The sequence below is a fragment of the Lathamus discolor genome, chromosome 3 (assembly GCF_037157495.1).
Source record: "Lathamus discolor isolate bLatDis1 chromosome 3, bLatDis1.hap1, whole genome shotgun sequence".
NCBI classification, from domain to species: Eukaryota; Metazoa; Chordata; class Aves; order Psittaciformes; family Psittacidae; genus Lathamus; species Lathamus discolor.
In genome coordinates, this window is record NC_088886.1 from 49,691,028 (window position 1) to 49,705,494 (window position 14,467).

General features: G+C 39.1%; 1 protein-coding gene across 3 annotated transcripts in view; it reads left to right on the forward strand.

Annotated features, from left to right (window-relative positions):
• STAG1 (STAG1 cohesin complex component) overlaps positions 1-14,467 on the forward strand; it is a 183,435-nt gene that overhangs the window by 93,599 nt on the left and 75,369 nt on the right. For all 3 annotated transcript variants that reach the window (XM_065675112.1, XM_065675113.1, XM_065675114.1), the window contains 3 exons: positions 9,812-9,888; positions 11,482-11,686; positions 13,929-14,080. In XM_065675112.1, coding sequence (XP_065531184.1) covers positions 9,812-9,888; positions 11,482-11,686; positions 13,929-14,080 — 434 coding nt within the window. The remainder of the gene's footprint in view (positions 1-9,811; positions 9,889-11,481; positions 11,687-13,928; positions 14,081-14,467) is intronic.

Consider the following 14,467-nt stretch of genomic DNA (forward strand, 5'->3'; position numbering starts at 1 on the left):
AACCACTAAGTAAACAGGTGGGAAGTTTCAGAGGAGCATAAACCCAGGAATACATTGGAGTCAGTGCTTTTCTTCCCTCCTCAAGCTTAAGTGTCCTCCTTCATCACAGACTTCTCATTCAGCTAGAAACTGGAGTGAACTAAAGTGAACTGAGGCAGTACAGGGAGTCACCCCATGTGGCTGCTGGGATGACTGCAGTTGTGGATGCTTCCAAGTGCAAAAGCTGTAAGACATTGCTATGAACAAAGAGTTGCCTTTGGGAAGCAAAGGCTCCTGAGCTTTTTACCCGTGATCATGTATGTCATTTACTGTTGTTCAGGTCTGAAGTTATCTGACAAAAAGATGGGCGTTTTGTGAGAATTACTACTTCAAGCCATCAAAGGATTAAAAGATCTGTTTTGTAAAATCATTCAGTGTGAATACTAGATTGCAAGGTTAGTGGCTTTGGTTATTAATTATTTTGCTTCTGTTTCTCAGTCAGTGACATTAACATCAAGATGAAAAGCAGCTTACAGTTTTCAAATGCAAATACTGTAGAGCCATATCAAAACAGTATTTTCTGCCTTAAACCCAGACTAAGGAAGTCCCTTTGTCAAATTTTTAAGACTTGAACACATGAAGTGTACTATTTTTTTATGTGTTAAATTACGTAAGCCTACTTCTTTTTTGACTAGTAGTTTGTTGAATTAGCATGCTTTTTTCCTCAAGAGCATTATTTGCCTTTTTGTCAATTTCATTACTGTGAAATCCTTTGACAGTGTTGACTGTCAGCTTTATTTCTATTATAAATAATTCAGTTGGCTGTCAGCATCAAACTTTGTCTGCTCCATTATTATCCTTTCTTTCAGAGCATTTGTATCTGTTATTTATCATATTTCTATCAACACCAGTGCTTAGAATATATCTGTTGAAAGGCTCATTTCATTCTGAAAACTGACCATTTTTGCTGGTTTTGCTTTCCTATGTTTTAATCTGAAAACTTTATATTTTGTGTCAACTTCCTTAAGAACTAGGACTAGGCAGATCATTATAGGACTTTAAAAATGTGTTGCATAAATGTATGACTTTGAGCTATATGTTGATGCCGTATAGATCTCAAACAGTTGTGATGCATTGCTTCACAAAAGTTAACATCAAGCCTTGAATAGGCCCACCAGTTCTGTAGTGAGATTTAATGGTACGTAGCTGTTTGGGTCACTCCTGGATTCTTTAATTTTCCCTTTTTCTAACACTCAGGGTAATTTAAGCAAGTAGTAGTAATTGGAGCTTAGGAATTTCATAGGATTGGGTTTCTTTACAGTAGACATTAAGTTTCTATCACTTTTTACTATAAGAATGTGTACTTTTTCTTCTTTTTATCCCAGCAAGCGGAAATAATTGTTGGCATGAATCACTGTCGTCCTCTTTGTAAAAATTTCTAATGGTCTTCAATGTGTTTCTTCCCATACCTGTAATGATGGTATTGTTGCTTTCACTGTTATCTTCTGGATTAAATAGCATTTCAGTTTTTAAAAAATACAACCATTTAGAATTGTATGAAACACAAGTTACATACATGAAGTTATCCACTTCTTTATCTCATTTAGAAATTTGAACTTCTTAATGTAATATAGTGTAAATATCAGTACAATCATCCCTGAATTTGGGTATCAGAAATAGCAAGGATTTGATACTAAGATTCCACTATTTCATGCAGTGAGCCCTATGATAGTCAAAACAATGTCTTCCCAGCTTTCCTGATGTTTTTGACAACCTTTGATACTCCTTATTAGCTGTTGGCACTATTAATATTGCTGATTGTTTTAAATCAGTTTCCATTTTAGTGAACTTAAATGGATTATAATAAGGTTTCCATACTGGGCATGACATCTTCCTTTAGGCTGAATTTGGTTGTGAAAAGCCGGCAGAAACAGTTGAACTAAATCTTTAAATAAGAAAAAAGTGTTTTCTTATGTTTAGCTTACGTAAACCAGCATAGTAAGGATTTCTGAGCCTTGCGTTATGAAGGAAGTAAATTCAAAATGCTTTAATAGTGATCATTTTGAATGTGCCTCTTTCTCTGCTAATGACTCTGTATGTTATCTGTACGTGACGTCATTGGGCACGTAAAGAGCACAGAGTTGGAACTGTAGGTGGCAGTCAGGCGTTGGGAGGAGAGAGCATGAAAGGGCTGTAAGAATGATAAAAGGACTGTAACGACCAAAGTTTGCTCCATTCCAGAGCCTAGATTCCATTGCAGATTTTCTCAGATTTAACATCACACTGCAACAGGGAAACATGTCTCTGCCCTCAAGTATCTGTTCATGATGACAAGTAACAAATTACTTTATTTCTCCTCCTTGCTATCTGGTGGAAGTCTGTTGTATTCATGTTTCTCATACAGCTTGAGACTCACAGTGGAGCTAACACAGTTCCGTCTAATGGCTTTTCTGGTCTTTATCTAATTCAAAAAAATTTGCTTGGAAAGATTTTTAGCAAAATCAAGATGTGTAAATCCGGGAAAAGGAGCTTGCCACACAATCCTTGTACTCTGTAACAGTTGCATTTGTTCTGAAATATGGAATAGCTTTCTTGAAAATGTCTAGACAGTGATAGAATGGGAGAGAAGCCAGAAGTTTCTGCTGTACATGTCTACTATGAGCCATCAAAGCAAGAGGGCCATGTACTAAAGCTTCATTGTTGCTTTTTAATCAGTATGTAGAGTGGTAGGATGTACAGTAGGCTCTGAGGTAAAGAAACTTAAACTTAGCAAAGTGTTATCAAAGAGTAGAATATAGCAAGTCAAGGATTGTCCAGTGAATTCTTATAGTGTGGTGGTGACGATTTTTCAACGCAGGAGATGGAGAACACAAATAGAAAACACTCTCTTTTAGAGCTAATTCTCATTATTGGGATGGCAGTTAAAATGAGTTCAGTCATAAGAAAAATAATATTCCTAGTTCTGTGAGAGAAAAATGAAGGCAAAATAATGATAATGGTCTTCAAAAGTGGAAAAGACTATACTGAAAAAGTAGATACGCTGAAAAAGTAGGTACACAAGTCTGCATGGGAAACGCAACCAAGGCAAAAATGAAAGAAGAGCTTCTTGTTCCAAATTACACTCAAGTCTTGAAATTACATTATATGTACTCTAGGTTACTCTGCTCTTGCAGGGGGGTTGGACTAGATGATTTTCTTGAGGTCCCTTCCAACCCTTGGGATTTTGTGATTCAAGACTTGAAATATAACTTGAAATTACATTCAATTATATTCAAGACTTAAGTGCAAAATAACCTAAAGCAAAGGAGAAATAGGATTACAACGACTGGTTTGAATCATGCGCTATGCAGTGGTCTAAAAATCAAAAAATTAAAGGTGAACAGTCAGGAACTGTAGGAGCATGGTGGGCAAAATCATAGCAATGTATAAAATAAAACAAGATGAAGTGTTGCAAAATTATATATTTCTATGTAAATTAGTAAGCAGAAGGTCGATTAGATAATGGAACTGCAGCAAGAGAATGCACCTTTCCTGTGTATACTCTATATCAGGTGAATGGTAGGGAGTTGACGTTGCAGGGGGATTTCAGGTAACGCATTGAGCGTATTTTGGTAACTGACAGATATTTGGGTTTGGTTTTCTTGTAGGAAGGTAGACTTAGATGAACCATTAGAATTATTTTTGTCAGTTGCCCGTGATTATTTGATAAGGTTTTAATTGCATGAGGCTATACTATTTGATTTTCCCCATTGGCATTTTGCTGATTCACTTAGAGTTCACTGTCTAAAGTTGTTCTAAGGATGAATTAGGGCTGTGTCTTTTAGGAAGATACTGTGTTTTGCATACGGCTTCACTGGTGGCAGAAGTTGAGGCATGTAGAGTCCATGCACCAGGAAGAATTTGGGAATAAATCAATAAAAGGGTGTTGAGTTCCTACGTGTGCTGCAAAAGCTGAAATTTAACGAAGTATTTAGGCTAACGTCTTTCTAGAATCCTGGCTTCTGTTTTCAGTAAAGTGTTTCAGTTTTCAAGCACAGAAATCAATAAAGAGTTAGGAGCCCCCATGGGATTTGGGAGACTCAGCATCTATTTGGATGTGTTTCAGCTGTCCCAGTACAGCTTCCATTTAGATTAATGATTAACGCCTATTGATTCCTATGAGGTAAGATCTACTTCACTGTTCCTATGCAATTGTGAGCAAGCCACATAAAATAAACTTTTTTACTGGCATGAGTAATTTCTGGTTAGTTTCAGGCAGCTCTCTTCTGGGAACAGTAAAGGAAGTGTTACAAAAGTGTACCGTGGCCCAAGTTGAGCAGTGAAAAATCATGTGCTCCTTATGGTTTGACTTCAGTCTTTATCATCTTTCATGCAGAGATTTTTCACTAACACTTCTGAGACAATTAAAACCAGCACTTATAGACATTGTAGAAGTGGACTGTTTCTTATGATCTAAATGGTAACTGAGGAGAAAGGTGTAGGAAATGCACACTGAATATTTGCCTCAGTCTTCACTGGCAAGTGCTCTGACCACACCACCCAAGTCTTGGAAGGCAGACGTAGGGGCTGTGAGAATGAAGACCCTAGGCCCACTGTAGGAGAGGATCTGGTTTGAGACCATCTTAAGAACCTGAACTTTCACAAGTCCATGGGACCTGATAAAATCCATCCATGGGTCCTGAAGGAGCTGGCGAATGAAGTTGCCAAGGCACTGTCCATCATATTTGAAAAATCATGGCAGTCAGGTGAAGTTCCTGATGACTGGAAAGAAGGAAATATATCCCACATTTCCAAGAAGGTGAAAATGGGTGACCCAGGGAACTACAGACCAGTCAGTCTCACCTCTGTGCCTGGCAAAATCTTGGAGCGCATTCTCCTGGAAGGCATGCTAAGGCACATGAAAAACAACAAGGGGCTTGGTGACAGCCAGCATGGCTTCACTAAGGGGAAATCCTGCCTGACCAATTTGGTGGCCTTCTATGATGGGGCTACAGAGCTGATGGGCCAGGGGTAGAGCAGTTGATGTCATCTACCTGGACTTTTGCAAAACATTCGACACTGTCCCACATGACATCCTTGTCTCTAAATTGGAGAGATATCAATTTGATGGATGGGCCACTCGGTGGATAAAGAACTCTGGCACGCAGAGTTGTGGTCAATGGCTCAATGTCCGGCTGGAGACCAGTAGCGAGTGGTGTCCCTTAGGGATTGGTGTTGGGACGGTCTTGTTCAACATCTTTGTTGATGACATGGACAGTGGGATTGAGTGCGCCCTCAGCAAGTTTGCCAATGACACCAAGCTGTGTAGTTCACTTGATACGCTGGAGGGAAGGCATGCCATCCAGAGGGACCTCGACACGCTTGTGAGGTGGGCTGATGCCAACCTTATGAAGTTTACCCATGCTAAGTGCAAGGTCCTACACGTGAGTCAGAGCAATCCCAGGCACAGCTACATGTTGGGCAAAGAAGAGATTCAGAGCAGCCCTGCGGAGAAGGACTTGGGGGTGCTGGTCAGTGAGAAACTTAACATGAGCCGGCTTCAGTGTGCGCTCACAGCCCAGAAAGCCAACCGTATCCTGGGCTGCATCAAAAGAAGCGTGACCAGCAGGTTGAAGGGGGTGATCCTGCCCCTTTACTCTGCTCTTGTGAGACCTCACCTGGAGTATTGTGTGCAGTTCTGGTGTCCTCAACATAAAAAGGGCATGGAACTGTTGGAACAAGTCCAGAGAAGGGCCACTAGGATGATCAGGGGTCTGGCCACCTCCCGTATGAAGACAGGCTGAGAAAGTTGGGGCTGTTCAGCCTGGAGAAGAGAAGGCTGCATGGAGACCTCATAGCAGCCTTCCAGTGTCTGAAGGGGGCCTATAAGGATGCTGGGGGGGAACTCTTCATTAGGGACTGTAGTGACAGGACAAGGGGTAATGGGTTAAAACTTAAACAGGAGAAGTTTAGATTGGATATAAGGAAGAAGTTCTTTACTGTGAGGATTGTGAGACACTGGAATCGGTTGCCCAAGGAAGTTGTGAATGTTCCATCCCTGGCAGTGTTCAAGGCCAGGTTGGACAGAGCCTTGTGTTGGATGGTTTAGTGTGAGGTGTCCCTGCCCATGGCAGGGGGATTGGAACTAGATGATCTTGAGGTCCTTTCCAGCCCTAACTACTCTATGATTCTATGATACAAAGGGAAAGAAACATTGCCCACCCAGCAGTTCTGTAATCATCATCCACCCTTGCAAAATCTTTGTTAACATGTCCTCTTTCAACAGTTTTGACAGTCAAAATTACTTTCCAGTGCTCTGATCCCAGCTATCAACCTTCAGCTAATGCGGAAGTACATACTGCTTTTTTCATGTGATACATTCCAGTACAAATCTTCCTGTGTCTTCATCTTGATGCCTTTATAAATCTTTCTTCTGGTTACTGTTTTTCCAGTTTGTGTGGCTGAGAGATACAAATCAGTCACCACAAATTTAAGCTCCCACAATTAATCCTTCTTTGGCAGGATTTGGCAGATTTGGCAGATCCTTCTTTGCTTTTCTTTTGCAGGGTTTACTGTTATAACTGGCTAGGCTTCTCACTATCAATACATGTTTTGAAGCCACTGTTATATCTCCTGGAAATGCTGTATCTTGTTTTGTACACAGTTGTATGGGTTTTTTTGCTTGTTTGTGTGTTTTAAGTGTATTCATCCAATTTTATATAGGCCCTCTTAGTCTTTCTCTTCTGTAGTCGTATCATCTGTATGGGTTTTCTCTTTTCATTTTTAAAAGCCTGGTTGGGTGGTATGATTAATTACTGACAAATCAAATTGTTATCTATGAACTGGAATTTTGTCATTAAGGAAATATACTTACCTGTCAGTGAGAAGACTTTTAAAAACACAGTATGTGTGAATAACTTTGAAATGAGAAGTTAGTACTCAAGTAGAATAGGCTTCTCAATTTCTTAATGATCTAAGACAATTTAATTCCTCTTCACTAAGTACACAGTGAGAATTTCATGAGAGGTAAAACTGAGTCACTGAGGTAAAACTCAGTTTAGAAAGGATAGAAGACTAGTAGCAACATGAGTAAAGCAGAGACCGTAGGAATGCATTCCACACCTTCAGTGGTATTTTATAGAAAATCTGTTAAATTTTAAGGATTCACTTTTAAAGGAGAGACTTTAGCCTTTCACTAATCATAAAAACCTCTAAATTTGAACAATGTTGACTGCTGCAGTGTAGAAAAGTTATGACACCCTGAAATGTTTGTTAGCAGAGTCTTCATAGCATATTTACAGAATATTAAATCAATTTCCCAGAAAACCAGACAGGATTGTGTTCTGGTCACGTGGAGGAAGATGGTGCTGGGAAAAGCAGTCAGCCCAAAGCTAATACCTACGGCCAGATAAGTAGAAATGCTCATTTTGCTTGACAAGACTTCCAATAGACTTTGTCAAAAAAAGTGGAGGAAAGAATGAGACATAACAGTGAGTTGGTAAGAGCTGTTCATCTTCACTCCTTGGCAGTATCGAGCTCCTGTCCACCATGGCATCCCTAGATGTCAAAAGGTTGTTTCATCCTGTGCATTCTCTTGCCTTCTGCTCCCGAAGAACTGAACCATTGCTTGTTTCGAGGATGTATAGAAACTACACTAGCCTTATCTATAATACTTGCACACACTGATCAGTAGAAATCCTAAAAAGCCCAACAGATAAGATGATGCTGTCTCAGTTCTAGCCATGGAAGGTAAAAGCCTTTCCATGATTCAAGAGAAACTACCTGTGTTACATAGTTTTGTGTTTGCAGCCTCTTCCCTTGATGTCAGTTTAGCAGGCAGGTTCCGTGTGGCTGTGCCACCATGTGTACAGTTTGCTTTACAAACCACAGTAGAATTATACGAAGTTGAAGGGAGATTTGATTTGAGGGAAGTGCATTAATGAGGGATTTTATTCATGGTATTTTTATGGTATTTTCTCGAAGAAAGTAACATGGTTATATATTATGTGGAAGCTATTTAAGGTTATTAACAGAAGTCATAACTCAATAAATAAAATTAGAATTGGGGCTGTTAAAAAAAAAAAAGGTTATAGTACCAATGAGAACAGCAACAGATGACAGCATGCAGTGAGATAAAGAAGAATTAATGCAGTTGAGGTGGATTGCTAAGAACAGCAGTCCCCTATTCAATTCTCTGAGACATACTGTGAAACTGTTTCACATAATCAAAACAAAACTTGCAATACTGGGGGAAACATTAAAATAAAGCTGCATGTACAGATGATTTCAAAGCTAATAAAATAGATTTTCAACTGTCATATGATAGGATTCTCTGGTTTCTGGTTTTATAGTAATAATATTGCATTAGTAATTGTTTATTGATCATATGGAAATTGCCATGCACAAACTTCAATTGCCATTGTTAGAACTGAGGGTGACAGTGTTAGCCAGCAGGGAACAGATGGCAAATAAACATTATTTCATGAAGAAGCAAAACAAATTCAAGAAATCAGGGTTTAAGTTGCATTGTGAAACAAAGCCCCTACCAAGATACAGAGGATTGTTGTGCTGTACCTGTGCTGGTATATTTTAAAATGCTTATGTTTCTAGTGTGTGTTTTTCAAGGAATTAAAACATTCTCATAATATTTAGAATATTTGAATTAATCTTTATCCTTTGTAGAGGGACTAACACTATTAATTGTTAAGCTTCTTCTATTATGGTTTGAAGTTTTGGAGCCGTGCAGTGGATCATTAATCCAGTTGAACTTTTTCCAAAAGCAGGGAGACTGTTAAACAATTACTGTTTGTAATGTTAATGATATTGGGATGGATTTTGCAGCTCTGCAGTTTGCTTAATTTTTCTGTATTTCCTCCTCTTCCGTTAACAAAAGAAGAAGTGAAGTGGCAAAAAGAAGATCACATAGTAGCAAAAAAATGCTCCAATGTTGCCTTGAGTTACATGGCTGTTTATTTAGACAATGTCTAGTTGCAAAGGCAGTAAAGTGGAAAATTTTTTCGTTTTGTAAAAATATTTGTTTATACCGATTGCTTTTAGGATCAAGTCACAAGAATTTTCATTTATTGTTGTTGTGTCATTATATTTTAAATTCTGGTACCTTTGTACAATTAACAATGAAAATAAATCAGCTTTGCTGTTCAGGTAACAGTGGGGATTGCCATAATCCAGATGAAGGAATAACATAAATACAATTGCTGCTTCTGGTCTGCCTTACATCTTGATTGGGCCCTTTGGAGCCCTTAGTTTTGGAAGAACCTCCTGACAATAGCATCGTGTTATGTGATCATGCTAGCTCTGCTCTGCAGGTGCTGTAGGTTCATTCACACAGTGCTGTGTCCATATCAATAAGCCCTGTTGGTCCTGCGCTCTAAGCAGTATGAAAACAACTCCTGTGTCTCTGCACAGAGATCATGGTATATCTGTTATCCAGGTGACTCATCACAGCAAGTAGAGAATTGCTAGTAGTGGCTTTCGAACTGAAAGATGGGCTTTATTTTATTTTGCACACAAAATCGAAAGCTCTTGGCAGCTGCAGAGGTGGCATGAGTTCTACATTGCTATCACTTCTGGATTCTACTTGCTCAGTTGTAAAGAGTAAAAAGATGGACATTTTTACTAACTCCTAGTCTGATAGTATTTTACAGGAGAGATGATTATTTTTTTTTACCCACTTCTTCAAAAGACTGTCTTGTTCAATGTGTTCCTGTTATTGCATTATATACTTCTTCTTATGTATTATTGAGCTGTAAATTTAGCAGCAGGAAGATATTGATATTTGACATAACAGTAAAATGGATTTGGTTAATTTCTTTTTTCCTTTGTTACCTCACAGGCACTGTAAGAATTGAAATGTTTAGGAACATGCAAAATGCAGAAATCATAAGGAAAATGACAGAAGAATTTGATGAGGTATAGTATACACATAGTTCTTGAAACATTCTGGAATATATTACAATATACTTTTTGTTTAAAAATGCAATGGGCAAGAAACCAGTGGATGAAACCAGCTCAGTTTGAGAAATTGCATTGACAAACAAAGCAGTGATTTAAACTGTTGGATGAGGAATAACAAGCTAGCATGAGCTTTAGGAAAGAGTAATAATTGGAAATGAAAAAGTAATAAGATTACTTGAAAAGGTAGTTACAGTCGCTCATCTTGAAAAGTCAGTGTGGTGGATTGAGTAGGCCCTAGATGCTGAAATGCTGGTATGGAAAAGTTTGTGATTTAGCCAGTTTAAGGGCACAAGTGTACTGTCACACAAAAGCATGGAGCAAACTTACAACTGGTGGGGTGAGAGAGCCCAGCCTGGTCTGCCTCTGCAAGAACTAGCTTGGGTCCACATTAGTCCTGGTCTGGATCCATGTAGACCGTAATTTATCTTTGTATGTCTTTGAGGGGGATATAATTATTTGTCTGCATCCTGGATGTTAGAGAAATTAGTAAGGGGAGGCAGGAAGAACTGTAGAAAGTTTTCTCATCCCACTGAAATTGGTGGTGGTATTCTGGGTTCTGAAGTTCACCTCTTGGAACTGCCAGCATACAACAAAGAACTCCAGATTCCTAAGATAGGACTGCAGGTTTTTTCAGCACTCTACTCTGTTTTCTATGTGCAAATTAATGTTTTATTCATCTGAAATGGCAATTTAAACCAAAGAGTAGCTTGAAATGAAAATTACCATTGGGAACAGTATTACAGAAAGAAGTACTCTTTCTGTAGAGTAGACCTAGGCATTTTTGTTTGAAACAAGTGTATTTCAATTCAGATTGGGTATCTTCTGTTAAAATAATAATGTTCCTAATGGTGAATGATTTTTAGCTTTGAGATTGTTTTAACTGTGGGGTTTGAGGGTTTTTTTATTATTTTTCATGTATAAAAAAATGACATGTTCTGAGTGTTCATTTTGCACAGTGAGGAAAGCAAATAATGAAACACAAATTTTCTATAGGACAGCAGTATCTTTTTCTGACCAATTCTAAATGGAATGCCAAGGCCGTGATTCAAGAAGTTAAGCAGGGTAGCTATAAATATGAGTACTGCTCTTTTTCAGTATTTACTTCTGCAAGTCTTCCATCTTATCCATGGCCTTGAACAGGTATTAGGGTATTAACATGGAGTTAAAGAAGGCATGGAGAATGACACAAACTTGCAATCTCACAAGACTGCCTTTACGTTTTGACCTTCAATATTTTGAAAAATTTCTTTTTCATCTTTTCCCCCCACTTCCCAGGGCACAAAGAAATGAGTCTTGGTGCATATTTTGTACTACACAGAGCTAGTATTGCAAGTGTAGAACAGTTACAATGAAGTCTTTGTGAAAGTACTTTCATGCCAACAAGTTTCTTTGTTTACTGAAGAATAATGTATTGGTTTTATTTATTATTTTCAATTGGCTTGAAGGATAAAGTTAGAGGATTGCTTAGAGGCTTAGACCACAACAACATTAAAATACATTAAACGGGAGACTTTTAGTACTTCATATTTTCATTTTCTTGTTCTTCAGGACAGTGGTGATTATCCGCTTACCATGCCTGGGCCACAGTGGAAGAAGTTTCGATCCAATTTCTGCGAGTTCATTGGAGTGCTCATTCGACAGTGTCAGTATAGCATCATTTATGATGAATATATGATGGACACAGTGATCTCTCTTCTGACTGGTTTGTCAGATTCCCAGGTCCGGGCTTTCAGGCACACCAGTACATTAGCTGGTAAGTAAGCTAGCACAGAGAAGAGTTTTTTTAAAGAAGTTGCTACTATTTGGCCACTTGAGAATTATTCCGAGTTTTGATTGAGGTGGAATTTGACCAGCACTGAGAACTCTGAAAAGCTTGATCAAATCCAAGTACCATATATGGTATAACTATACTTAAAGTATACTTTAAGTGCACTTTTTTGTTTGAAAAGGAGTATGCTGAGGCACTTAGTGTCAGAGAATTGACACTTTTGAATCCTGTGAATCAGAAGTGGTAAGCTTACGTCTTGTATTTTGTTACTACATGTTCCTTTGCTGTATAGAATGTCTTAATAATTTTGTGTTTTAGAGTAACAAATTTATTCTAAATAAGCATCATGAAAATTGTATCATCAAAGAATTTCAGTCCACCAGAAAGTAAAATCTGTGCCTTCACTCTTGAGAAGCATTATTTTTGGGAGCACTGGGCCATAGTTGTAGGTCTTCTTGTCTTCTACCTCCAGCCACACTGCACCTTTCAACACAGCTGCCTACATCTAATGAAAGCATTGGGTATATCATTAGCTCGAAATAGAGTTTTCTAGAGTATATTTCATCAGATCTATATGAGATGTCTCCTGCAAGACAGATTAATTTCTCTTTGGAACTAACTATTCTTCTCCAATTACAAATCAATACTAGGGTGGCTGGCTTGGGTATAGGTGTCTAAAGCTGGTTATGTCAGGTGATGACCTTTCTGCTCATCTTATGAGCTGAAATATTGGAAGATTCTTCTGTCTGGATTGTTCATAGATCATGCCAAATATTTCAAGTGTTTGTATCTTTCCTGTACTGAGGACTCCAGAGCTGAATGCAGTACTTCAGGTGGGGTCTCACCACGGAAGAGTAGAGGGGCAGAATCGCCTTCCTTGTCCTGCTGACATGCTGCTTTGGATGTAGCCTGAGATATAATTGGCCTTCTGGGCTGGAAGTGCACATTGCCGGCTCATAGCCAATCTTTTATCCGCCAGTAGCCCTAAGTCTTTCTCCTCAGGGGTACTCTCGATCCCTTCATCCCCCAGCTTGTATTGATACCAGGGGTTGCCCCAACCCACATGCTCTTGGCCCCTTTGAACCTCATGAGGCTCATATGGGCCCACCTTCGAGCTTGTCTGAGTCCCTCTGCATGGCTTCTCATTTGGCTGTGTCACCTGCACCCCTCAGCTTCCTGTCATCTTCAAACTCGCTGATGGTACACTCAATCCCATTATGTTGTTGATTAAGATACTGTCAGAGTACTGGTCCCATTACAGACCCCTGAGGGACACCACTTGTCACTGGTGTCCATCCAGACATTGAGCCATTGACCACTACCCTTTTGGATGCAACCATCCAGCCAGTTCCTCATCCACTGAACAGTCTACTCATCAAATCCGTATTTCTGCAGTTTAGAGTTTCTTCACCATAGTCAGTAGTGGGATGGTAAAAACGTGAATTATGCAAGTGTAAATTTCCAGGTTCAGAGTTCACCTCTACAAATCAGGTATTCAAAGGTGAGCACTACTTGACTTGCAGTCAAGTAACCTTCTGTGCCTGCTGTTTAAACTGAGATGGAAACTGTATTCCTGTCCAGCTGATACTATCTTCAATTCTAGGCGATCTTGATTTCTTGTTATCTTAGATTATGGTTGATTATTTCATAAGAGAGAGATTATGGAGTGAGGCATGCACTCTGGTCTCATATCGATCATGTGGGAGAGATGTTTGAGAGGCTTGATTGACAAGACAGGAAAGCACACCATACATTAGAGACGTTACCCAAGATCTGTGCTATGTGGAAGAAATAGTTGCCATGATTTGGAATGGATTATGTTGCTAGAAACTTCAAGCAATGATAAACAAGTGCAAAAACCCAAGGTTCATCTCAACTAGCTTGAGTTACTTAAGGCACTGATGGCTTCTGTCATTAGATGCATGTTTATCTAGCACTTACATTAGGAACAGGAGAAGCCAAAGATCTCCAGTATTTTCCAGTGATAATACATGCCATGAAGCATGTATTGAAGCATGGCCCGAAGCTCAATGCAGTAAATGTATACACTCTTCTTGTTTATAGGCGAGCTGGGTGACCTGGGTATTGCTTGGGTGGGAAGTGCCTTTCCAGGTGGCTTTGTGTCAGGATTGAGTTGGTTATTTTCTGTGACCATGGATCTGCTGAGGAAATATTTTTTAGCTCTGACTACAAGTAAAGAGTCATATTCTGTCTTCTGCCTTTGCAGCTATGAAGCTTATGACTGCTCTTGTGAACGTTGCCTTAAACCTGAGCATTCATCAGGATAATACTCAGAGGCAGTATGAAGCTGAGAGAAACAAAATGATTGGTAAAAGAGCTAATGAAAGATTGGAGCTGCTGCTTCAGAAAAGAAAAGAGGCAAGTAAAAAAACAATTTATTTTGTTTTTCCTAGTTTGTATTCATTCTCTCTACAGAAAGTCCAGGGTGGTTTGTGACTTGAGTGCCATAGTAAAAAAGAAACAAGAGATAGGTTTCTGCAGTCATGTTTGTGTGATCTCAAGCGTATTACTTGGACCACGTTTTTGAATCTTGTACTAATACACTGGTGAGTACATGTGCTGTTCTGCACACAAGGGAGAATTTCTGTTTATGGGTTTGTATATATGACCCCGTTACAGGGGTCATGCAGGCAGGAAGAAGATTAGGTTCAAGTTATAAGCAGTAACTGTTTTGATTATGCAGAAAAATTCTGAAAAGAGGATCGTATGTAGTCCCTCACTGCACTGCCCCTTTCTCCCTTTGAT